A 26,242-nucleotide genomic window follows, 5' to 3' on the forward strand; every position below is an offset into this window, starting at 1 on the left:
CAGAATGATGCTTTGACTTTTGCTAATAAATGCTCAGCTGCCTCACAGCAACAAAGTACCCTGGAAATCTGTTTTTCAGGCATGTTCACACCATTTTGCAGGGTACCAGAAAATTTAACAAACCACAGCTAGTTGATACAATATGTTTCTTCTCTTGACTTCTGTGATACAACTCTTGAACTACTGTGTTTTGCCATCTCTAGTAACATACATTCCTTGGATAATTTTGGATCTGGCGCCCCTTCTAGTGTGCTCCCATACTCAGGTATAATAACTGCCACATCATTAGGCAAGGATTACTCTGTTGGGTGTCCTGTCACCCAATGCTAGCTTTAGAACAAATCAAGACTTAAGCATAAGAAAACATCTTTTTTAAAGCATAAGTTTATAATAATGGTGAGCATAAAAACACCATTATATTGTCTTAACAATAAAGATTTTAACTGGTTACATCAGCATTGCAGTTAGCTCATACACTCTCTTAAAATTCCTAAAATATTCTCCATGTTAACATACAATGGAATGTCTTTTCCCTGGATAGATGCTATCTGCATGGAGGGGAAAGAGAATGGCACAGAGTAAGATCTTATACAATCAAAATGTATCTGAGACTGAACTACCATTGAGAAGGGAGATCCCATGTCCTCTCAGCAGTGCACTTCTATTAATTTCCTTAAGACAGCAACTTTTCATTCAGGGATGGTTTCAGTCAGATTAGTGAGCTCCACAATTGAATCTCCACTGTTTGTGCCAAGAGGATGGAGACTGTGGCAGTGCACAGTCACAACTGAAATGAAAGTGGGGTTTTTTTGAGCAGCTTATCCTTATGATAGCTTAAAATAGTTTGAAATTGTGCCCAGGAACCTCTTTCACATTCTATCCCAAGGCAGAATAACCTAATTTTGCCTAACTTTTTGTTGTTGTTGTTGTTGTTGTTTCCTGCGACTGGGAGTAGGGAACCAATTTCAAAGTCAGTCTTGTTAGTTTTCAAATGGATCAGTTCCCCGACTTGTTTGGGTTCAGCCCACAGGTACTATTAGTACAACAGAACAAAAGAAAGGAAGCAGGAATGCCTAACAAGACCTAATAGTAATGGCAACTCTAACCCTTCCAGGGCGCTGTTGTTTTATGACAGATTAGGGCACAATGTAATCAAAACTGAAGAACCCAGGAAAGCTGTGTAGTCTGCTCTGAAGAAAAAAAAAGGCTGCCATAGCTGCACAGTTCAGGTACCACTAGCAAAAGCCACTCCTTTGAAATTCTGTACAGAACCACACACATAATTCATGTGCAGCTTCTCTGGCTATTCTTTGAGAAGCGTGAGGTGGAAATACATATTCTTTCTGCAGATGGACAATAAAAATACTAATTATCATAGTGCTAAGAACAGTATTTTGCTAGGCTGTAATAGAAACTTGCTTGATATGTCCCCTTTAATTTGTAAATAATCTGTCAGTTTGGTGTCACTCTAACCTCAATGGACTATGTGACATTCTGAGTCCAAGTACATCGGGTTTTGATGTATGTGACAGGATGAATTTGCTCTGTTGCACTATGTCCCAGCGGCTGTATTTTCCATGCCAAAAGCAGTGTGCTGACCTGGTAGTCCAACATGAGGAGTAATGTGCACCGCACACTGACATCACCAGGTCTTTTCACCTGGAAGCCGTCCGTTTCCTGGGTTGTAGGAGTTCTGTGCCACTGCCAAAGGAAAAAGCAAGTAATAATGGTCAATATTTTTTCAGTGATATCCATGGAGGTGCACAGTATGCCATGTAAGAATAAGAAAGTACAAGCCTTCTGGAGATCCTGCAATTAATTAAAAAATAAAAAAGAAAGAAAAGAAAAAAAACCCACAAAACACCCTCCCTCCCCCAATTAATCTCTTGCTCTGCCCTTACAATTCAGCTTAAGCGCACAATCTGTTGTTTACAGCATAATCTGCTGTTAACAAGCTTTACTCATTAGGAAAAATGTGCACTATATTTTCACCATTTCATATATTGTGTCCAAAGATGTGCACTACATCACTACCACATCTATGGTTTCAGACTATATAGATTCTTCTAGGAAAACAATTCTTACAAAGAATGGAATTTTGAAAACTTTAAAGGAAGTACTCTAATGAGATAATGAATGCAAGGGAACTTAAACAAGGTAGAAAACAGGCACAAAGCTGTTTACTTGTGCTAGTGTCAGGTTTATATGCAAAGGGTGCATGACCTTCTTACCTCCACAAGATGGTTGTCAGGTCCATAAAGATCTTTGTCCAGCTCAATAACCAAACTCTTAAAAAAAGATGAAAACTTCCGTTTTTGTTTGCTGAGCTGTACAAGCAGAAGAAACAGAAATGTTTTAAGGCTGCGTACATTAGTTTGTGTTCTATGCTTCCTTCTCAGGCTTTCTCTTTCTCTTGAACATTAATTCCCATATAGACCACAAGTGTGATCAATCTAATTAAGTTTTCTCTCTGACAAATGCACGGTAAGATGCAAATATCTCAACAGTAGTGGAACAGTGCACACTTGAGGGAAGTTTTCCCTTACTCTCTTAATGTTATTGGAAAAGACTGGCTTGTAATGTGAAAAAAGCACCTGTTGGAGCGGGTCCAGAAGACCACAAAATTAATCCAAGGGCTGGAACCCCTCTCCTGTGAGGACAGGCTGAGAGAGGTGGACTTGTTCAGCCTGGAGAAGAGAAAGTTCTGGGGAGACCTTATTGTAGCCTCTCAATACTTGAAGGGGACAAGGACTCTAGTGACAGGACAAGGGGCAATGCTTTTAAACTGAAAAACAACAGATTTAGATTGGACATAAGGAAGACATTTTCTACAATGAGGGTGGTGAGGCGCTGGCACAGGTTGCCCAGAGAAGCTGTGGCTGCCCCATCCCTGGCAGTGTTCAAGGCCAGGTTGGATGGGGCTTGAAGCAATCTGATCTAGTGGAAAGCGTTCCTGCTCATGGCAGGGGTTTGACTAGATGATCTTTGAAAGTCCCTTTCAAACCAACCATTTTGTTATTTACATACCTTTTATTTAAGATTTTTTTTTATGAGTGTTAATTTCTTGGTCTGATTTGTCAGATAACAGTAAATTTTACAGATTAATCATACACTAAGTAAAAGTATTTCCTTTTACATTTTGCCTTTCGATTTAATTATCAGTTACTTTTTACTAGACAGCTCATACTGTCTGAATGAAAAACTGTGAAGTTTATATACATATACATATCTATGATTTCATATCTATAATCACACTTTATATAATCTAACTTTTCATAGACTACAGTCCACAGGATTTCAAGTATATTCTTCTTACTTAATGCAGATAATATTTTAGAAATACATTTAAAATTGCCAGTAATTGAGAAGCTATTTTGTTCCAATAAAGGCTTTCTTTCTTAAAATATATGCTTTAATTTCTAAACTGAGCCTGTCTAACTTCAATTTCCAGATGTTGTGCTTTGTCACCCCTTCATCCTCCAGCAAGATTATGATTTTGATTCATGTGTAGTTACCTCCAGACAGATGTGCCTTGAAAGGCTTGTCCTCTCCATACAGATACATTTTCCATCTGTATCTTATCAAATACTCAGCTTGCCCAGTTTATTCAAATAAATGACACCTTTTTAGGAAAGTCCAGCCTTCCCCAAGGAAAGCTAAATCCATTACTGAAGTTTCTGAGGACTTCAGAATGATAAAACTTTTCTTCCATCCTTGCTCTGACCATTCATATATCATCTTGTCCTCCCTAGGAATGTAAACTACTCACTTTCCCTTGTCATCATACTCTTCACAAGGTGCAGTGCTTGCTGCAGGTACACCTCTCATGATCTGAACCCTGCCATATCTTTTAAGGGAATTGTCTCAGCCCTGTTCTCTCCACCTCTTTATACCTGTCCTGTCCTTAAGTCTGCTGCCCTCCCTGCTCCTTCCCAACATTTACATTATGGTCTTATCCCTCACTCCGGCTGGACACAGCACCTTCCCAGCAGCAACAAGCCAATGCTGCCATTCAGAGATGTCTTGTCTCAGTTGATGTCCCCAGAAAAGTCCACCACCCCACAGGACAACCTCTAGATTCTTGCCAGCCCCAGTGAAGCACAGGTAAGTCATACGTCATCCAGGAGTTTCCCCTCCACTCGCAGCTCCCATGAAGCAATGCTGCCATCAGAGTCATCAGCATCAGATTTTGCAGGATTAAATGTGTTGGAGATGTAAAGTCTCAGTTTCCGCTTTTGCTGTTAGAGAAAAGTACACATCCAGTTTAAGTCCAAGATCTGAAGAACCCACAGGAAAGGTGACAGTTATACATTCAGTAGAGATTCTGCAAGTTTAGCACAGCTGCACCAGGTTATACTAGAATTTAAGATTTGGTTATGTATAGGAAAATATACTGAAGAGCTGAATCTGAAACTTCCTTTCAAAAACTATTGGCTATACAAACATACTAAGATCCACTGTAAGTGGAGAAAGACAGGAAGTTACAGGGCCAAGCTTCAGAGGCAGGGAGAAGCCTCAGAAGTACAACCTGTACTTCTGGATTAGATATTTGAGAAACCATTGTAAGAAAAGCATGATACAATGCCCTTCCTGTCTAGATCCTAGCTAGACTGCTAAAACTCAGCTGCAAACCTCTTGCCACATGAATGTCTTCCATAGTTGCATCAGTTCAGATTTGTAAATGGCATTTACAAATACAGCTAATGCTGCGAATTATGTGCTGGACACCTCTTTACCCATCTTTATTCTAACATTATGCAGAGCCTGGTAATAATCTTCCCATGCCTCACACAAAGGCTGCCTAACCTTAGAATCATAGAATGGTTTGGGTTGGAAAGGACCATAAGATCATCTAGTTCCAACCCCCTGCCATGGGCAGGGACACCTCACACTAGAACGTGTCACTTAAGGTCCTGTCCAACCTTCCTCTTTAACTGTTTCACCCACACCAAACATGTTGCAGATCCATCTTGCTCTGAGACCTGAGTGGAGGAAGGCATCATGCTTCACCCCTAACCCAAGTGCTCAAACCTGTGAGCGATACAATCACGCTTACCTGATTTAATTTTTACAGGGTATCTAAGGTTTCTCAGTCACTGTACTGGCTTGGGGCTATGTTATTTCTCAGTGCCCTTCTCTCCTGTGCGCCATATGGAAAATCTGGTGATTAACTCTGATGCAAGGATTCAAGATATTGCCAAAAATTTCTCTGGGACTCAAATATCTGTTTATAATACAATGACAAAGGCTACAGCTGTCAAGTTAAACAGTCAAAAAAACCTTCATGCAATTTAAGAAAGGAGTAGTCTTGTAAAGCTTTCACACTCCCACATACACGCATACAGGAGAGAAGGAAGTCATATACATCAGGTCAGGAAACTAAAAATCTAATATAGCACAGAGGAATGTGGGAGGCAGAGATGTATGGTTGAAGAGGAAAAAGAAAATGACTACATTTTGTGAAATCTGGAGAAGACAGTGACAGAAAGGTTTGATGGAAATGGAGTGTCAATAGTATGCACTGATAGGAAACAGGTTTTTCAAAAGTGCCCTAAGTCCAGAAAATGACAGGCTGACACAGATAAGAACAGGCAGACACGTAGTAAAATATTCCTGGGAATCCATATTATTTCTCATCCTTTCTTACAGAATTTCTGTTGCTAAAGTGCCCTTTCATTATATAGATTTGGGGATTTTTATTTTAATGTCCCAGAATCTTTATTTGGTGTAGAGGACTTGTGAAGGACTTCACATTTCTAAATTCACAACTCTTTAAATTAACTTTCACATTTTATATTCCTAAATTTTATTCCCAAGTGATTATTTGCAAAACTGCATCTATATGCACAAGCAGCTTTTCTCTTACCAGTTCATCCTAGATACTCCACAGATATTTCAAGTTTATATCAGTGATTCCATTTCTTCTTCTTTTGATTTCCAAAGACATTATCACCATTCTCCCTTTTACCCTGGAAATTCCTTCTGTCCTTGTACGTCCCCATATCTGGTAGGAATTATGTCTGTTCCCTCTGAAATCTGACATTTCATCACTAAGATCATCCTCTGCAATAACATCCTTATTCAAATCTGAGCATTGTAGATGTCTTTCTTTCTCCTAGCTTTCAGGCTCTAGCTGCCTGGTATAGTGCACCTGAAATCAAGTTAGTAACAATGCCTAACTCCACTCCAAAATACCTCTCCTTGATACTTTCCACTGTTTGCCTTCACTAACTACTTATCATTTTTCTTTCAAATCATGCAGCTTGCATTTCAGAACTGGTCTCCTGCTGGGTTCCCTATACCTTCCCTGCTCTGCCAAACTCATGAGCCTGCATACCTTTTCTTTGTTTCTCTTTTCAATGTACAGTGCTTTCTTCTAAACAAACTCTTAAATTTAATAATTTCCTCACGGTAACCCCTATTAATCAGCCCACTTCTTCCACACTGTCATCAGAAAGAAACTTAGAATAATTATGAACAAAAATCATACGTAATGGCTATCTCTAAAGTTATCTTTTGCCCTACTTTCTACGTACCTTGATTTTAGATCAAAAAGCATTTAGTCTTTGACTCCAGCATGTTATAAACTCTACTGACAAGCTGTAAGTACTGTGGAATGCTGAGCCTTTAGTCTCTGCTAATCAAAGATATTCTATCCAACAAGCAAACTGTGCAACCTGTGTACTGGGTGTTGTCTTCAGCTTTTGGTCCAAAAGGTACTGCAAATTTGAGACACTATTAAGGCAGTGATTATGTCCCAAATGCAACCACAGAAAGATCCTTGCTTCTGACTTATCAGGAAATCAAACAGGGCAACTGCACAGCTGCAAGTGAACTCCAACACCAAATGGGTTTTAAATCTATTAAAAATCTTTATTAGAATAAAGATTTTTAGACTCAAAAAGATGTAAAAACTTGAAAGTCTTTATTAGAATACCAAGCAGAGTAAGGAAACATAAAGAAGGAAAATTCACTTTTGCCAGGTAAAATGGAATTTAAAAAAATACTAAAAATATAATTTGTAAACCATGTTTTCTCTGATCACATGTCCTTGAAAACGGATCATTTCTTCAGGCTTGCTCTTATTCCAGCAACTGTGATTTCCACAGTTGCAGAAAACTCTGTAGGGTCATTTCTGGGAAGACACAGAGAATCCTCTCTTTTTACTACTTAAGATCCAACTGTGACTGTGGTATTGCCTTCTTTCAGGAGACTCCAAATTTCTGCTTTTTCTTCTGGTGTTTTACTTTAAGGAGGGAGTCCCTCATCCTTTTTGACTTGCTGATTGCACTACCCTGCACTTCAGCTGATCCAACTTCCCCTCCCTCTAGGCGCTCTACCAGGCTAAGTACACCTCAGGACACAACAAATACTAGCCTTCCTTTCTACAGCTGAGCTACCATCCTTTCACAGGAACCTACATAGTAATGCAACTGCAAACAGGTGTCAGCCATCACAACTGTCATAACCAGTAACTCTAGACCTGACCTGCAGAGTGCAGACAGATCTGCCAGAGACTTTTTGGTAAACAGTTTAAAAAAATTGTCAAAGAGGCATTTGGCCCTGAACACTGCTTGAACAGCCAAACATGTTCTCTTCTGTACCACACTGTGCTGATCCAGAAACAACCAAGCCTCCACAACTACCTTTCTTAAGCTGCTGACAACGTGTCCACCTCCTGTTTGTCCCCTTACGGGTTGCTGCTCCATTTTTCCTTCTTTCTGCCTTTCCCAACATGCCCACTACCTCTTCTTCCTTACACATGTTTAAGTGTTGCCAGCACTACTGGCTTCTCATAAAAGCTACCAGGGAGCAGCTCTGCATCAGACATTCTAGGAGGCTGACTATGTTCTTCCAGTTCCAGGAACTGGAACTGAACTTGGAACTTGCACATACACCTATCACCAACAGTGGTAATAGGTATATTGAGCAGTGGCATTCAAAGAAAATACACCTTCAGCAAAACATCAGAACCATAGCTCTACAAATGAACATTTTCTTTCAACAGGTATGTTCCTTCTCCTGTACCATGACTCTTCTCCTGTAAGCTGAGACACTACAATATCACCTGATGAACCAAGATTCTGGCAGACATTGAAGAATATAGTCTGAATTCCTCCGGAAGAGATCTACCCAGGGAGTAACAACTTCAGTACTCACAGCTATACTGCCATCATAAGGATGATCAGCCTTGGAAGATGTCAGCTAAGATATGATACAGTCAAGACTCAAGTTTGCTCAAGAAGAAGACCTAAATGGCAATGGCCATATACATATATATATACACAAATATATACATATATAGCCATATACAGACCATAAAGTCCCTTGGTTGAAGATACACACCCAAAATCACTGCACTCAGTTCACTTATCAGTACTCCTGGTTTCCATAGTAATGTCAAGATCATATCCAGAAGGCTCTGAGTGTGAGGTATTCTTCCATCTCCATTTCATCCAGGCAGGAAACGATACATCAGTTATGTGCCACTAGGTTATTGTGCAGCTTAAATACAGCAGTGCAATGTAGTTTAGGAAGAAGACACTGCCCTTCAACAAATTCTGCAGATTTCTTAGCAATGCATTATTATAGCACAGACCTAAAATCAATACTCCTCTCTGTATGGCTGGCTCTCAGAGAACAGAAAAGCAACCAATCAAAACCTGTGGCCTTGATTTCTACTGGTAGGATTCTCAGTATCTTAGAGCAAAATCTAAAAAGAAAACTTGCAGCTCTAGGGCAAGAAGAAAGCATCACATTTCATCTCTCCCGACACACTGAAACTTTACCACCCAAAGAGAAAAAATTAACGGGGGAACTTGACAGAGACCTGATCAACACTGCGCATCAAACAACCTCTTGAACAAAAATCAATAAATGTTTAATCTGCTTATTCCCTAAGTGTAACATACACATCTTTAAGATGTATCTTTGACTTGTCTTCAGCAAAATGAGCCTGAAATAGCAGTCATAGTAAAAAGAGGAGCCTTCCCCAAAAAGCACTGTATTTCACTTAAAATTTCTTCTTGAAAAAAAGGAAAAAAATAAAAAAGAAGCATACGTGACAGAAGATTGGGCATGTCAGCAATGAACTATTGCAAAGATCTCAGCTACAATAGGAGCACAATTGTCAGGAAAGCTCATGTTGAATGAAACATATCTAAAAAGGAGGCTGACAGGAATGCTGGAACAGCAGTACAGCTTTTTCGCTCCAAGTTCTTAAATGTCATCTTCACACAAATCAGCACAGTTTAAGTAAATAGGTGTAATGGTGGAAATCCATCAAATTCTTCAGAAAACTACCTCTGGTTTATATTGCCTTTTTTTTTTGCTTCAGTTTCCATTAGCATTATATCCTTAAAATTCAAATCAGAATCCAGTCATCTGAAGATACTATGCTCTGTGTGATACCCCCAAGACAAATCTCCATCAAATATTGAAGTTAAATCTTCCTTCAGTGATCTCTCAAGCAGGACACAGTACTTACAGCACACTTCCAGAGAAGCTGTGCTGGGGATTTCAAACAAACTAAGTTATCAGAAGATGAATCAAGGAAATCTGGCTGTTGATCTTAGGAACAGTATTCTATTAACAGCTTTCTATGCACATCTTAAGGATGGATTTCTGTGTACATCAACACAGCATAAAAACCTCATGCATAAAGCACAGGAAAGATTTAACATCTGTGTTTCTGCATTTGCACATAGAGTAACTGGTACTTTTTCTCACAATAACAAAACCCACACTTTTTAGGAAACAAAAAGAACAGGGAAAGATAAAGCAGCATGGAGACTGGAAATCAGGAGACAAAAAGAACAATGCATAGAAATAACGAGTGTTTAACTGATCATTATAAAAGAATCAAATGTGTCCACATGAGAACTGAAATACAGAGGTATCGCTCACCCAGAGTAGCAACAATCAGATATGTCATAATTTGTAGAAGAAATATAATTAGTTAGGTAACTCATGGCAAGAAAATATGGACAAGAACTTAAAAATGGCCAACTTAAAGCAGGAAAATCAGTGACTTGGTAGAATAAACAAGTATCATGAATACTAAAAGGAGCTACACAGTATTTACCGAGTTCAAAATTGGACTAACGCATGAAGAACACCTGTAGACAGTTCTAGAAAAACTTCAACTAAAAAAAACCCTGCAAACCTCCAAAAAGTCAAACAAATGCTATAGAGGAATAAAATGGAGACTAGTATGAACAATAGTCTAAAAAAAATCAGTTACAGCAGCTTGTCTGGCAGTTATATACTGTACTCCTACAGGAAGAAAATCAGGAGGTGGATACTAATGAGTGGTAAGAATAGCTAGGTGCACTGAATTATTCTTTTTCTACAGTGATTGGGAGCACTGAATTTTTTACCTAAGAGAAGAGAACATTAAAGAACATGAAAAATGTATTTAAAATATAGGTTGACCTAAAGAAGGAGTTACGGTATTTGTGTTTTCCTTATCTTACAACACGAAAAGCAGAACACATAAAATTATGCCACAAAACCATAAACTCAAACCTCATCAATAGAAGTATGTTATGTATGCTATACAAAGCATAATGAACCATAGTTAACTTGTAGAACTCACTGCCACAGAACACAGATTTAGAACTTGCAGATTTTTTAGGTAGAAGACACTTTACTGTCCAGTTTAATTTCCTGTGCAACATAGGCCCTAATCATTCATCAAACAGGGCAGCTAGTTCTAAAGGATATCTAGTCCTGACTTAAAGACTTGACATAATGAAATATTTATTACATCTCTGATATCTTACTCTACTGGTCATAAATATGTACATTACTTACTCACAATTGGTCTATTTTTGAACTAGCAGTGGGTTGGACCAAATCCAAAAGCTCTTAAAAATGAAACAAATACACCCTCCTCCCAACAACAACCAATAAACAAGCAAAACCAATAACAACAACAAAAAAAAACCCTCACCAAAACAAATTCCCCCTAAACCCATTACCCAGGGAAGCTGTGGAATGTCCTACCTTCTAAGATGCTCAAACCCCATCTGGACAAGGTTCTGGATAACCAGCTCTAGGTAGCCCTGCTTGAGTGGGGAGTTGGACAAGATAACCTCCAGAAGTCCTTTTCAACCCCAGCCAATTTGTGAACCTGTTACTGGTCACCATTAGTAAGAACACTGATCCACATGAGCCTCATAATTCCTACTGCCACTGTATGTGGAGAGGGAGGGTGATCATGCAAGATTTATCATGTTCTCATCAAATACTTCAGCCAGTTTGTGATGGATTAAGAATACACACACTCTTTGCCTGTTTATGTCAAGACTGAGGAACTTTTTACTCAGCGGCTTGATTCAGTCCTAACTACTTAAAAGCAGCATCGTATAAGGCTGTGAGCACAGGCTCTGCCAATATGTAACTATTCAGGCAACAAGCCAGCCAGTAATGCAGTTAACACGTTTATGTGGTCCCACTGGCAACTCAGTCCTCTCAATAATAACATGTGTAAGAAACCCCACATTAGTCCAGAGAAGACAACCTGGGAACTCCTAAGGCCAAGTTCAGGGTACCCAGAAGAAGACGGACTCACCTAAAGCCCACTGACTCTGAGGTGACCTTCAAAGATTAGGTGACTGCACATGTTGAGACTAATGACAACCCAATTCTCCATATATATATCCACATACTAATTAGAGGATGTATCTGTTGCAGACTGACCTCCTCACACTTCAGGAAACTACAAGTTATTCGGCTTTTTTTTATTTTGTGAATTTTATTGTTGATGATAAAGATGAGAAAATTCCTAATAAAATTCCCTCAATACATTGTTTTGTTTAAATTTCAATTGCCACAAATTCTGTTTTATCTTCAACATACTTCTACTTTAAATGGCTTGTGCAGACATTTACCCTGAAGACCTTTAAAATATCTTACGAAAACCACTGTAGTGCTTGATGGGGTCTGGGGTCACTGAGCTGACAGCAACAGTAAGTCCACATTACCGGTCTGAATCATGTAATGCATTTCAGAACCAATGAAGATACAATTTCAAAAATGAAATATTTTTTCCCTCTCCTTGGAGTCTTCTCTGACAATTACATTTATTCAGGCACCTTTTCCCTGTTTGTTCTTGTGCCAACATTGTCATTCAGCCTGTTGATACTTTTTCTCCCCTCCATCTAAAAAGGCAGCCACTACCAGTCCCTCTCTTTTTTTTCTTTCTGTATTCACATATAAAAGTCAAGCTACATACACAAAGTGAATCTTCCTTTCTCTAGGTTGTTCCAGAAGCGCTTTTTTGCATTATCATTCTAATTTGAACCATTCATTTTCACACTGCATTCCAGCTTTAACAAGTCAGACGTCACTAGGGTCTTCTGCAGCAATACTAGGACTTTTCTGTTGCTCATCACTTTTAATGATGTTTCAAATCAGTTGACAAGTGTTTTACAGCAGGAATTACTCCACTTAATCCCAGCCAGTGCCAAATCCAACATGACAATCACAGAAAAGGAAGTAAACTGCCCACGTGCCACAGACCTTAAAGTACAGAGGAGAATCTACAACAGCTAAAGAGTGATAGAGCTGCCACTGCTCTCAGTCACATTAATTTTTCCTTAGTAATCCCCACCACTTTGTCCATAACATCTCATGAAGAATTAATAAAATGCTTTGTTCAAGTTGGAGTAAATGATACTAACTGCATTTGCTGACTGAAGTGAGTCCAGGTTTGATTCCAGAAGCTCAATGCCAGTAGGGTTCAGAGTGTGACACAAAAATCCCTATTATTCATTCTTCTGTCCCTGAGAATATCCCTTGCAGGTACAGAACTCAGTACTCAAAGATGAGAGTCTCTTACAAGAACAGATCTCTAGAGCTCAGATACAGACCTGAGTGTATTGTGGCTCAAGGCATACTGAGCTAAGAAAAAATCAACCAGCTTGCCTGGAGCGTAGAGGATCATGCAGAAATCTTTGTGTTTCAGGAAAAAAAAAAATAATTCAAATTTCCTTCTGCCAGCAATCCAATAGTAATTCTTCAGTTACCTTAAAACCTCAAAGTAGGGAAAGCACATTTAGTTTGAGGAACTCAGACTACACACAGATCTGGTCAATATCCCCCACCAGTTCAACAAGAAAGAGCGACAGCCCCTTGTTTGGGTGAGACAAAAATATCATCTGTGGTGGCAGGGCTTGGAACAGGAGCCTTGCTTGTGGGATGGGTCACTAGGTGCTCTCCTCTCAGCCAGGTGACCTTGATATGAAAACCATCTCAGTCTTAAAATTATGTTTATGTCCACAACTAGTTATCTCAGGCTTAGACAACGGAGAGAAACAGGCACTTTTTAGGGCATGATTCATCTATATTCTTTTAAACATCTACTACTGTTTACTGTATTGTGCCCTGAACTCCATTGCTCACACTGACTAAATCTCTTTACTATAAAGGGAGTCCAGAGTAACTAGCTTACATATAAATAAATACAATGTAGATGTCTATACTTAGCCAAATAAATCCCACTCCCAAAGTCTGCCATGGCCTTAGCTGTACAGATTTTCAGTAATGCATTCTTCTTTAATGACATCTACTTGTTTGGAGTTGAGCCATGAGGTTTCTGTTTCCTTCAGGACATGGAGCTTGCTATATCTGTACCTCTGGCCACACTGAAGTCAAACAGCCCTGTCTGCCTGACTCCCTCTTAAAAAGTCCTTTATGGAATTCTGAGTGCATGAGTTTTCTGTAAGGTCCGTGTAAGGACTCTTGCAACAAGTGGCATGCAGCAAATACTGCTCTGCAGATGAGAATGTAGCCCAAGCACACAGGACTGACAGAAGAGAACACGACAGTACCCAAATGCAGAGAAAAGACAAGGCAGCATTTGGAGTGAATAAGCTGGGAGCTGAGATGGGTTGCTAACAGTAGTAAAGTGATCTGGCAGGTGGTGAAAATCATTTCCCCACCTTCAACCAACCTCACAAGCCCTAAGTCTCCTTGCTTTCTGAGCAATCCCACAGCTGTCATTTGTTTCAACAGAGCAACTGTTCACAGAAGGTCCAAGGAGGATCAAAAGGCCACGCAAATTTTACACACTGTCCACAATCAAATGTGTTTGAAACATTTTCCCTAAAATTTCTCCAGAATAATTAGTCTTCAAAAGTCAGCAACACTAGACCATAAACTTGTGGTTGTCAAAGACTGTTTCTAGCTAAAATGCAATCACTGTGACCAATATGGTAAGTGCAGTTACAACTGGCAATTCGGAGCAGTCCTGCATATTCCCTACATATTATCACATGCCTCAGACAAATTCAAATTTTTATCAGGATTACAATCCCAGCTTGGGAACCACTGTTTTAAGGCAAATATTTCAAAATTACAAAAGCTTTGACAGGAGGTGGAAATGTAGAGATAACTTTCATTGCTGTTACTAGTGCTCCAACTATAATAAAATGAATACATTTAATATAACAACCTCAAATTATCTGGGCTTAGCTCTCTTTTGACAGGTCTTGAATTTCACAGCTGCTACATGCTAAGTCTAGACATGCATTTGAAAAACATCTGATTGATCATTCTTTAGATGTTAACTAGCTGAGTAACTGATATTTAAAATGTCTGCTGAGCCCTAGATGGAAATGGAATTTTCTGTCTATAGTTTCTGTAGAGTGCTGTGCCTCCTGACTCTTCCCCGTTACAAGGCCCTGGACATCTTGGATATTCAGAGCTGGAACCTCATGTACTGGTCAACTCCCTAGTTAAAGAGTTTGCAACAGAATAAACTTCTTTCTGCAGATTTATGAATGCAAGTCTAAGTCTTCAATTACTTTCAAACACGGCCAAGTTCTTAGCTAGTTTAAAATAATGGTGTTGCACAGACATTAAGAAGCTAAGGCAAATTATTCCAAGAGTCAGTCCAATCTACTATATACAACACTTTTTGACTACAAACTTGTGATTTAAAGCATCCACACTTCACTTTCTATCTATAAGTAGATATGTTAAGGGAACTTAATTCTTTCAGATTTTTTTTCTGTTTCATGTGTATGAACTGGAAAAACATCAGAGGTAAAAGCCTTCCACACCTTAACACATACCTGTACAGTGACAAACAGAATGGAATCTTGATCTTAGTTGGGCTGATACCCATTACTCTGGTACAGACAAAAATGACAGCTTTACTTCACAATAGGCATGCAGCTACAAAACTATTCATACTACAGGACTTACTATATGAATGAGTATGAGCATTCAATACAGTCACAGAAATGAAAAGAAATTCTTCACAATGAAAGTGGCCAAACATTGGAACAGGTTGCCTGAAGAGGCTGTGAAACCTCCATCTATAAAGATTTTCAAAATTCCACAAGGCCTTGACAACCCTGTTTTGAGCAGGAGGTTGAATGAGATGACTTCCTGTTTCCACCTACCTAAACTTTTCTGTGATTCAGTTGAATAGACACAGAAAACTTAGGAAAAGATCATTTCAGCAAGGTATTATGTATGGTGAAGTGCTGGGCTCAATCTAATAGGAATTGCAGAAAATGCCATCCATTCTTTTCTTACATAAATCATCCTTATACAGACTATGAGAATGTGTACATTTTTGCAGGAGCTTTAATAATTTTCTTGTAAGTCATTCTTCCCATTATACGTTTTATTATTTCACAAGTTTAGCTTATGACTAAGTTCTAATAGGAAATTTAACCCATCTCTTTAGCACATCCCTCTAATCTCTTACTTTCTTTTTAATCATTCTAATAAAAAGTTCCAAAGCCAGTGTTTATTTATCCAGAAGCTATTCTTCTCCTTATTAAAACCTTTCAGAAGACAGAGCTGGTAATATCCACAGAATTTTCCCCACCACTTTTCTATGCATGCTGGTCCCTAGCTGCTTATTCTTAGGAGCTTTGTCTGACCTGTTAACAGGACTTTTACTGGGAAGATCAATCTGCCATTTAATACAAGGATTATTTTTTTCACCCTAACTTAAGGTATATAGTTTTCATTACATACCTTCATTGGTCTCTTCAGCGCCTCCTGAATATCCACACGCTTCCGCATAATGGTCTGGTCTAGTTTGCGTTCAAAGGCCAACAGATCCATGTAGGCTTGGGACTCAGGAACCAGCTCCCGGATCTGAGAAGGAAGCAAGGAATATCCAAGCACTAGAAATAAGAATCTACTATGTTCTAGAGCAGTAATACCTACACCTTCCCAGACCTTAGACAGATGTGCTCAGAAGGAATTACCCCTAAAGTAATTCCCCATTAGTGGGGCAGGTCTCAGTGGCACAGTAGAAGCATATGACTGTAAAGCTGGAGCACAGAACTAAAGCTAAGGAATTCTGGAAGACCCACGCTGAATCCACAAGGTCTGAATCATGGATCTTTGGTTGGGGTTTTTTTTTCAAGTGAGGTTTAGCTACAGGCAGCCTGGGAGCCACTGTTGTTAGCAAAGCAAAGCACAGTAAATTTGTCCTGTTTAAACTAAAAAAGTATTGGTTCTCTCTAGACTAAAAATAAAGGGCGCACATTCATGTTGACTTTTTAAAAACAAGTGCTATCCATCATAAGTAAAAACTGCCCTTTAGTCAACACATCTTCTTGGCTGAGATGAAATTGAACTTCACATCAAAGTTTCAACATGACCAGCTATAAGGTGTCATCTTAGAATCTTGCCAACTTTTACTGATATTTCAAGACACTAGTTAAACTACATTAGTTCAATTAACAAACCCCATTTCTATTTCCCCTTTTCCAAAGAAGTTAGCAGAGGAGGTGATATGAAGTAGGTTATGTGGAAGACTTAATGATCTGAGCTTGGAAATGAGCAAGTACACCCTTATATTAAAGAGTCTGTTCTTAATTGGGAGTAAGTCATGCAGGCAAACCATAAAAGAAAGGAACTGTCACTAATTATAATAAATCTACTGGACTGCCTTGTTTATTTCTACAATATTCACTCTAGCTTTTACCTATATAACTAAAATATTTAACTTTTACAATACTTCTGTTATACAGGAATTAAAAGGTAGTTCATATTCCTGTTCTGCTTTAGAATCAGAAGTCGACAGTTTTAATCTAAGACGCAAACACCTATGCAAGAGACACCATGCATACACCTGCTCACCCTCTTCTGCAAGGACACAAGAACTATTGCACAAGGTCATCCCAGCTGTCATCTATCCTAGCATTGTGTCTCTGACAGCATTTGAAAGCTGTTGCCCTTTAGTACCTACACCGGCCTGAGGCATGGCATTCCAGAACCTATATGCAAAGAAGTACCTCCTTTTGCTCATTTTGAACCTGCCATCTGTTAGCTTCATTTGATGCCATCTTCTTGCATAGTTGGAGCAGCAGTCAGAAGGCATTCCTTAGGGACCTTCTTCATCCTGCTCATACATTTTCCTTAATACTTTTCTTCTCCATCCTGAAGAGGAGTAGTTCTTCTCTCCTGTATTTAGACTGATCAATACTATCAAACAAATGCCTCTTTCAACCTCATTTGTTTGTTTGTTTGCTTGAGATGCTCTATTTACAGCAGGACTGACACTTTGGAGAAGGAGAAACCATGGAGCCAAAAACTCTTCAGCTTTAGCTAACCTCTGTCTTTTTAACTGCTTGTATCCTTTCACAAAGTCTTAGTATCAGCAAAATAATAAAAGAACATGAACATTTTTAAGAGTGAAGCATAAAGAGCAAGCATTGCCCTGGAAACATCAAGGAGTTGCCAGACAGCTTGCAGAATAAAGACAGGCAATACTCCCTCCTCACACAGAATACAAATCCTTGGACCCAACAAAATACCCCAATGCTTTTATCCTGTCACACACAAAAGACAAGATTCCTCAGTTCCTTCTGCATAGAGGTAATTAACCATGCTGTACTACAGTCAATTAAAAATTCTGAACCTAAAAAATTAGCTTCAGTTCATGAACTCCTAGGCACATGATGAAGCAGGTTGCTGGCCTACACAGCCCTCAAGATTAAGCATATACTACAGCTGTCATAGCTTTCCAGCTAGTTTGCAGGATACTGGACCCAACATCTAATGAAATTTCTAAGAAGTTTGTAGAAACAGCAGTAATCATCAATAAATATTTCTATTTCACACTTTGACATCTTACCCCATGAAAGTGAAAGGGTATTCAAAACTATAACAAAACTGGATATTAAAAATTACAAGATGTTAAGAAAGCAAAAATACAACAAAGATAATACTGCACATAATTTCTTGAACTGCAAATGGCTGCAGTTTGGAAGAGTACAGGGGAGAAGAACTGCATTTACCTGTGTTTGTATTCTTCTGTAGGTATGTGATATGATCACAGTGAAGACAGGATACTGGGCTAGATCAAACATCCATCCAGGCTAGTTTGGGCTGCTCTTACAGTCTTTTGCTTTCTCACACTACAATTTGAATAATCTTTTGGAGGCATGATAACGTTACCATTCCACACTCTTTCCCAATTTCCCTCAAGACTGATAGGAAAATTGAAGGGGAGCCCTAAAAATATTGCGTCGCAATAGAGAATTTTCTTAGTTTCTGGTACAACTTAGCTTAAAAAGATAAAGGTACTCTTACACTCCAGCCAGCAGTACATAATTATTTTTTTCAGTCTTCTTCATAAGTAAGCAAACCCCACTTATCTTGGTGTTTATGTGATAAGAATCTGCCTAATTCCTTCCTGTTGCATAGTTTGCCCTAACATAGTTCATAGTTCCATTAAAGCCACCTATCTTCTAAAAAGTTCTAACTATGAATGCGTAGGGAGTATTTCAAGATCTCAATTCTCTATTCTGGCCTACATCTATTTCAAGAAACTACAATAAGCACCTAGTAGCAGTATCCCATCATCTGAGTTTTGAAGCATGTATGTTAAACCTTAGGTTAGAATTATATGGATAACTGGAATAGATTATTATTAACATTAGTAAGATAATGTCTTTCTAGAGGTCAGGGGTTCTTTTTTTTCCAATTGCGAAAATGCAAATGTTTCAAAAACTTAAAAATCAAGAAGAACATATTAAATTATGCACCTTTATCCTTGATTTCCATGGATTATTTATTGATTGCAACAAAAGAATGGAAAAATTCTAAGTGGGGGCACTGAGGACAATGTGCAGGGAATAGCAGGATGGGAGACGCTCTCACCATTTCCTTGTAAAAGCAGCACAATGTAAGAGGCCCCACCACATGTGCCTGCAAACAAATGTGCAAGGCTTATCAAACAGAAACCAGAGAACAGCTGCAACATTTCATTTCGGGAATATTAAAAGTATCACGGGATAATGTCTATGAATGGCACAGTATGACAGCTGGGAAGGCTGTCACACTAGGTAAGGCTTCATCCAAATGCTGAGAGTTGCACTGGAGCAGGGCACCTCCTACAAACCACCTGATCAAGAAGGAGACAAAGCCCTTCTGAGACATCTGGAAGAAGCCCCATGATTGCAGGCCCTCATTCTCATGAGAAAACTTTAACCACACTGACATCCGTTTTGAGGGCAGCAGCACTGGAAATGACCCATTCACTGATGTGTCTCCAAATTGACAATGAGGGACTTTTTAATTTAAGGTAACTGATAGTCTTACTTATGCTGTAAGATTTTTAATTAAGACCTCGTTGATAACAGATCAAATGGCTTGAAGAAATCCAACAGTATCAACACAATTTCTGTTATCAAAGAATGCTGTGATCTCCTCAGAAGAAGGCAGGCTTGCTGAACAAGTTTAATTTTTTACAAAGCTGCATATGGCATCAAAGTGCTCAGATGTCTTCACTGAGGTAGCAGTATAAGGATCTTCTCAAACAATGTAGAACTTAACAGAGAGAGCAAGAGAAGCCCAGGCAGGGAACAAAAAGATCGTTCCTCATCTAGAGAGCAGGAAATCTTCCAGAAGGGAAGAGAGATTCCCCAACTCTGAATTTGTATTTTGCTGTCTGCCTGTCACCAAGAAGTAGAATGGCTGTGAGTGATCCCTAACTGGACTTGGCAGCTGTCAAGCAGAGAAGAGAACATAAGAAAAATATAGTGTAAACAACAGAACTGCATTCTCCCCTTCTCCTCTGCACCTACAGCAGTCACCTAATGCAGCGATCCTTAGCACAGAGGCAGAATGCCCAGTCCTCACTTCCCAATCCCCAAAAAAATTGTGTTCTAATTCAAAAATTTCTTCCTTCTCTTTTTACTTTGACATCCCATTAACTCCTAGTCCTATCCCTCACTTAACCCCATCAAAACCATCATCATCGTAATAATGCGATTGTGATGGGGAATGTTGCATTTGTAAATTTATTTAGAATGTTACCCTCATTCTGATTATCTCATTATCAAATAAATATTAGCAAAGAGTTTCATGAGATAAAATATTTACCTGTTTATAGTCATGGAGTTATCGGAACAAAACCAGGAAGTTGTATTTTGAACTAAAGCAAAGAAGAAATGTGGAACCAGGACAGACAAGCTTGTTATATGCAGATAAAAGACAAGCATGATTTAGACACCTTAACTCTGATTTCCCTACAATGTCTTAAGCTGAATGTCATTAACATTTCTTAGTTATGAAATACAGAGTCATGGACATTGAAATCTAGACTAAACTCTTTCAAGTACACCAAAAAAACAATTCTGCTTCAGTTTCCAAGGCTATAGAGAAAGATACACATTATGTCAAAACTGATCTCATGTGTCCATTCCAAGCTAATTACTACTGTGGCTGGAAGAGTACTAAAAAGCATCATGTGAATTCCAAATTTAGTCTTCCAAATATCAAGAGACCTAGCTGTATCACTCCTGCAAGAAAATCATGTCTCATCCATTCCTTACAGATGCCAGAAATAATGGAAAAAAATAAAACAGATATTTTAGACTTTCAAGTGGTCCTTAGGGATACAATCTTTCACAAGAACCTTTTGAGGAATTCCCAGTGACATACAGATAAAAAGCAAACACTGGCCATGTGCTGCCCAAGAAAGCTGAAAAAAAGGCATAAAGACACCATTTTCCTTGTGGCCAAGCAATACACAAAACCTTACATCTTTCATCTACTTTGACTTGGCACTTTTATTAAAATGATCCAGAAGTGGACAAGAGACATAAATGCATTAAAAGCTGTAAAATTTTTAGTTAATCACAACCTGAAAAGACTGTAGGACACTTCAGAAAAGACTTTTTCCAAGTTTGCTGAGGGAGCTGCATGCTGGCAGCTGAGCTGCAATACTGAACAACCACAAAAGAATGCACAATGAAGCAAGTAATTTCTGTGTATTGGTGGTACTAATGAGACCATGGCTACTGATGAAAGTGACTGAAACTCACTATGGATAAGTTAATGAAGTCATCTGCATGAGCAGCAGCAAACAGACAAAGATGCAAGGTATAAAGAAGAGGAAGGGTTCTGGGACTCTTCTAATTTAACCTGAACGTAACAAACAGAACCTACAAGTGACACAGGATAGGGAAATCAGAAATAAAGAAAAGGACAGGGGTATGCATCCATACCACGGTGATCTGGGAGGAAGAAAACAATACAAATAACTGAATACAAACAAAATACAAAAAGAAACCCAAAGCAAACAAACAAAAAAAACAACCTAGAAGCAAAGGATGTAGGACACAGCTACAGCACAGGGCCTTTCACTGCTTTCACTTACAAGAACTTAGGAAATGGTAGGGTAGGAAACAATAGCCCAGAACAATAGGAAATTGTAGAAGAAACAATAGCCCAGAACACCACTGTAGCCTAAAGTGGCCAGTGCAGTTCTTGCATACATAAGCAGGAAGACACAGAGCACAAGTAAGGATTCTATAATTACTGCCATGCTTGGCAGTAACGTAATCACTAAAAAACCACTAGAGTCACAAGTGAAGAAATCTACTGACAAGCTCAAGAAAATTCTGAGAAAAGCTACTGAGATGATTAGCAGACAGAAAAACACCCTTTATAATACAAGGTGTCATGAAGCCAGTTAATTTAGCTCACACTAGAAATAAAGCGAAAGTTCTTAGGAATAAGAGTAACCAGATATTGAAAAAATGTGACAATCACTGCAGGGAGTATTTTGTTACTAGTGATTTTAAGTACATGCACTCTTACTTACAAGAGTCATGTAAAAGTTAAACAAAAACAAACCAAAGTAGCAGTAAGTCCTCATGATAGCATCAGACTAGTTGCATGGCACTCAAAACAAATTAGTACTTTTAGTCTTCTCCTGGAAGATCGAATATGTGTTCTTTCTTTCCAAAGTCTTATATAAGAAGGCTTGCCACTCTCTAGTAAAATTAAATACACTTCTTCATACAGCTATAAGGAGCTGATATACAAGTATGCAGACCACAAAGAACAGACAAGAATACTGATAGCAAATGACAGAAAAAAAAAATCTTGTCAGTGATAGAAAACCTGACCTTAAGCTGGAGACAGAGGTTTCCTTGAGTTTCTCTCATTGCCATTGACACAACCAGAAGCAGACAGATAAACAGAAACAGATGTGACATTTCCCTTTTCTGGAAAGAACAAAGCCATCTCCCATGCTCTTAACACTACAGAAACTGACTACAAAACATAGATCTCCAGTATTCTCACATAGCAAACATGTTAGTTCTTGCTTCCTCTGTTTTGAAAAATAAACATAGTAATAATTTCTGTGACTTCTGCCATCAGAAAACATAGGAGCTAGGAAATGTTTTTTTTGGCACAGAAAGTTTTCTAAAGGTGGTTTTTGAGTTTCATTAGCTTCCCCAGGTGAAGTGTGGCCACCAGCAAACCTAGGAAATAGATCTGTGTTGGCCTCATTGACATCCAGCATGACTATATTTGTAATCTTTCCTGCCGAAAACAGTATAAACCATTCCACCATAAACTTAACATTGTAGGATACTGAATTGTGAAAGAATTTGAGTCTCTTCAGGTGGAGCCCTGATAGGAATACTCCTGTACAGTAGAAAAAGGTCTATATGCAGTTCAGCCTTTCTTGATCTTCACAAATTCTCAGTGTCAAGGCAGCCAGCACTTCTTTGCTAGTCAAGGCGCATCAGATGAAACTACCACAGCTCTCTCCAACAAAAGACAAACACCAAAGTCAACCACATGCTAGCAACTATCCACTTGAACTTCTGAAGTTGTGTTGATGAAGAGTCCTCAAACACACAAAGGATTCAGAGTATCTGGCAAAGCCATTATGTGGTGGGACAACCGCTTAAGCCTTAGGAATCCCCAAATAATTTGGATCAGAAAGACCTCTGAAGTCCTGCAGACCAGTTGTTGTGTAAACCAGGTTCAAATTATATCAGGTGACTCAGGGCCTTGTCCAGTCAGGCTCTGAATGTCTCTAACCAAGGATGGACATCCCACAGCATCTTTTGGCAGCCTGTTAGAATATTTTGTTGTGCATCCTACTGCTGTGCACCTCCAAGAGGAGGCTGGCTCTGCCTTTTCTCCATCATCCCACACAGCAGTGACACTCACCAGCAGTCAACCAACCCTTTCACCTTCTCTTATCAAGGCTGGACAAACCCAGCTCTTGCAGCTTCTCTTGGCAGGCATGTGCTTCAGCCCCTGGCATCCTGGTGGTCCTCTGCAAGCCTCACACCTATCCAGCCTGATAGGCTATCACGTCTCTGTGGTCCTCTGCCCACAAGTCCAGACACAGTTTCACAAGAGTGGCATAACAAAGAATAGCTTCTTTCCTCAACTTGATGACAACACTTGTGCTAATACAGCCCATTTTGCAGTTGGCTTTTGTCACAGCTGGCTTACCTCACAGATTCATTCTCTATGAGGACCCTCAGGTCCTCTCCTGCAAAACTGCTTTCTACCCAGCTGATGTCCACCTGTACCACTGCATGGAGTTATTCTGATCCAGGAGCAGAACTCTCTGTTTGCCTGTGTTGTACTTCACATGTTGAACTGCCCTCCTGTTTCTGCAGCCTGTCCCTCTGAACAGCCATGCTCTGACTCTGATGCAGGCTCAGGGACCTGGGAGGCCTGGGGACAGGGCATACCATGAGTAAGAGAGGCAAAGACAACACTGAGTGCCTTGGCCTTTTCCATGGCTTTTTGATATGAGCAGCAGAACCAGACCAAGATGTGGGTTTTCTTTAGTCTTCCTTCTGCTGCTGATCCACTTGCAGAAGGCTTTCTTGCTGTCCGTCACATCCATTCCTATGTTCCATTCCAACTGAGCTTTGACTTCCCTAATTTCAGACTTGCATGCTTGAGCACCATTGTACTGTTCCTGCTGGGTAGGCCAGTCCTGCTCACACCTCCATGCACTCCTTTTTTGCATTTGAAGCCAATCTGGAATTCCCTGCTTGACTCTGCTGGCCTCCTGCCAGGCCTGCTCAACTTTCTGTATTCTGCTCTGATCATTCCCCTTTTCTTTGAAGAGGTTGTCCTTGGAAGTTCAGCCAGCTTCTCTGAGCCCTTTTGTCATCCACGACCTTCATATCCCCAACCAGTTCCTCCTTCTTTGTAACAGGTCCAGCAGAGCATCTCGTCTTGTTGGCTTGCTGACTGCCTGTGTCAAGAAATGGTCCTAAATCCAATCCAGGAATCTCCTGTAGTGTTTGTGCCTGGTGCTGCTGCCCTCACAGCAGAAGTCAGGGTAGTAAAAGCTTCCCCATGAGAATGAGGGCCTGCAACCATGGGGCTTCTTCCAGATGTCTAAGAAAGGCTTTGTATCCTTCTTGATCAGGTAGATTGTATGTAGCAGACAGACACCATGCTGTGACCTGCATAACTTTAGTTTAAACTAAAGATAATAAATCCCCCCCAAAAAAAAACCCCACACCTCAAAAAAAACCAACCAACCAACAACAAAAACCAGATACATAAGAGTGTGCCCTTCAGATTGATGTTTCTTTCCAAGTAAAAGTTGGCTATCATTACAGGTCCCAGAAAAAAAAAAAAAATAAATGAGATCCATTTCACGTAGGAACAATTGAATTCTTCAGTACCTGAGCAGAGACAAACAAAACAGTTTCAGCAACTAGCCCTTTTTTTTTTTTTTCTTCAATAAAAAATCCTAAACCATCAGACACTAATAGACAGAGCTTTGGCTATTTCCTTAGAATTAGGCTAGCTTGTAATTTCCATCTTTGAGAGAGGTAACAGAAGACAAGGCTCTTGCTCCTCAAGCCTGACAAGCCCAATTCTTGGGCCAATTTTTTTTGCTACCTACAGCAGATGCACACAACCTAGATACATCAAAAAGAGTATTTCAAAGCCAGCATTTTCACAGGTGACAATGACCGAAGTCTGAACTGCCAACGACTGGACAGTTTTCCTGCTAAGAAACGTTAGCCTATAGCTTATTGACAAAATCTACTGTTAAGGCTTCTATGTTAGTCAAAGAAGGATAGGTAAGGGCTGACACTCCTTAGAAATTCTAACGTTGTGCTACCTTGCAAGTCTTGATCCCTAAGAGAGAGTGTTGCAGGGAAGATTTCTGACTGGCTACCACAGAGCCGATGATACAATCCAGTAACATGACAAAAACAATCAAAACATGTGCCATTCTGAATTTTACAGCCACATGCAGATACCATTCAAATCTACAAAGATCCTGCAACACTACAAGCCACTCGTAAACAAGTTTTTCACCAGCCACTCTTGGTACTCAGTTATGAGCACTGACTAAAGTGGGCAGATAGAAGCAATACATCTAAGCACCTAAACTCCATATTGTTTATATTTGAATGTTTAATTACATAAAAGAAGGCTATAAGTTACATCTATGAATTAGGATTATGAGGCTTCCTTATGAGTTACTCTCAAGAGTTCTAGTAACAGCAATTCAGTAGCTCCTTTATGTTCAGTGGCTGGGCAGCATCTATGACCCCGCCAAACCTCTAAGGCATGCAGTCCAAAGAAACAATGGGAGATGTGACTACAAAGGCAATCATCTTGGAAAGCATCAACTGCAGAGCAGGGAGTCAGATGGCATACAAAAGCAACTTTTCTGCAGACTTCTGCTAGAGATGCTCTATGGAACAGCAGCTGGATCACAGACACCAGCTTGACGGATGTTGGGAGGTCTCCAGTCCAACTTTCTGCTCGAAGAAGTGACAACAATGAAGTTATGTTGTGGTTTGAAAGATCCCACAACTTCTCTGGGTTCCAGTGCTTGATTGTCCTCTTGTGAAAAAGTTTCTCCATACATATAGCCAGCTCCTGTCCTGTTTCAACTTATACTTGATGGCTGTCATTCTCCTGCCATCCTCCATCTTGAAAAGCTTGCCTCCATCTTCTT

General features: G+C 39.5%; 1 protein-coding gene across 1 annotated transcript in view; it reads right to left on the minus strand.

Moving 5' to 3' along the window:
- Window positions 1-26,242, minus strand: part of SMARCD3 (SWI/SNF related BAF chromatin remodeling complex subunit D3) — a 57,622-nt gene that overhangs the window by 10,494 nt on the left and 20,886 nt on the right. Inside the window, exons 4-7 of the mRNA XM_005149844.4 lie at window positions 16,000-16,122; window positions 4,116-4,238; window positions 2,232-2,327; window positions 1,600-1,701 (exon numbers count right to left, since the gene is read on the minus strand). Of these exons, the coding sequence (XP_005149901.1) occupies window positions 1,600-1,701; window positions 2,232-2,327; window positions 4,116-4,238; window positions 16,000-16,122 (444 nt within the window). The remainder of the gene's footprint in view (window positions 1-1,599; window positions 1,702-2,231; window positions 2,328-4,115; window positions 4,239-15,999; window positions 16,123-26,242) is intronic.

The sequence above is a fragment of the Melopsittacus undulatus genome, chromosome 1, assembly GCF_012275295.1.
Source record: "Melopsittacus undulatus isolate bMelUnd1 chromosome 1, bMelUnd1.mat.Z, whole genome shotgun sequence".
Lineage (NCBI taxonomy): Eukaryota > Metazoa > Chordata > Aves > Psittaciformes > Psittaculidae > Melopsittacus > Melopsittacus undulatus.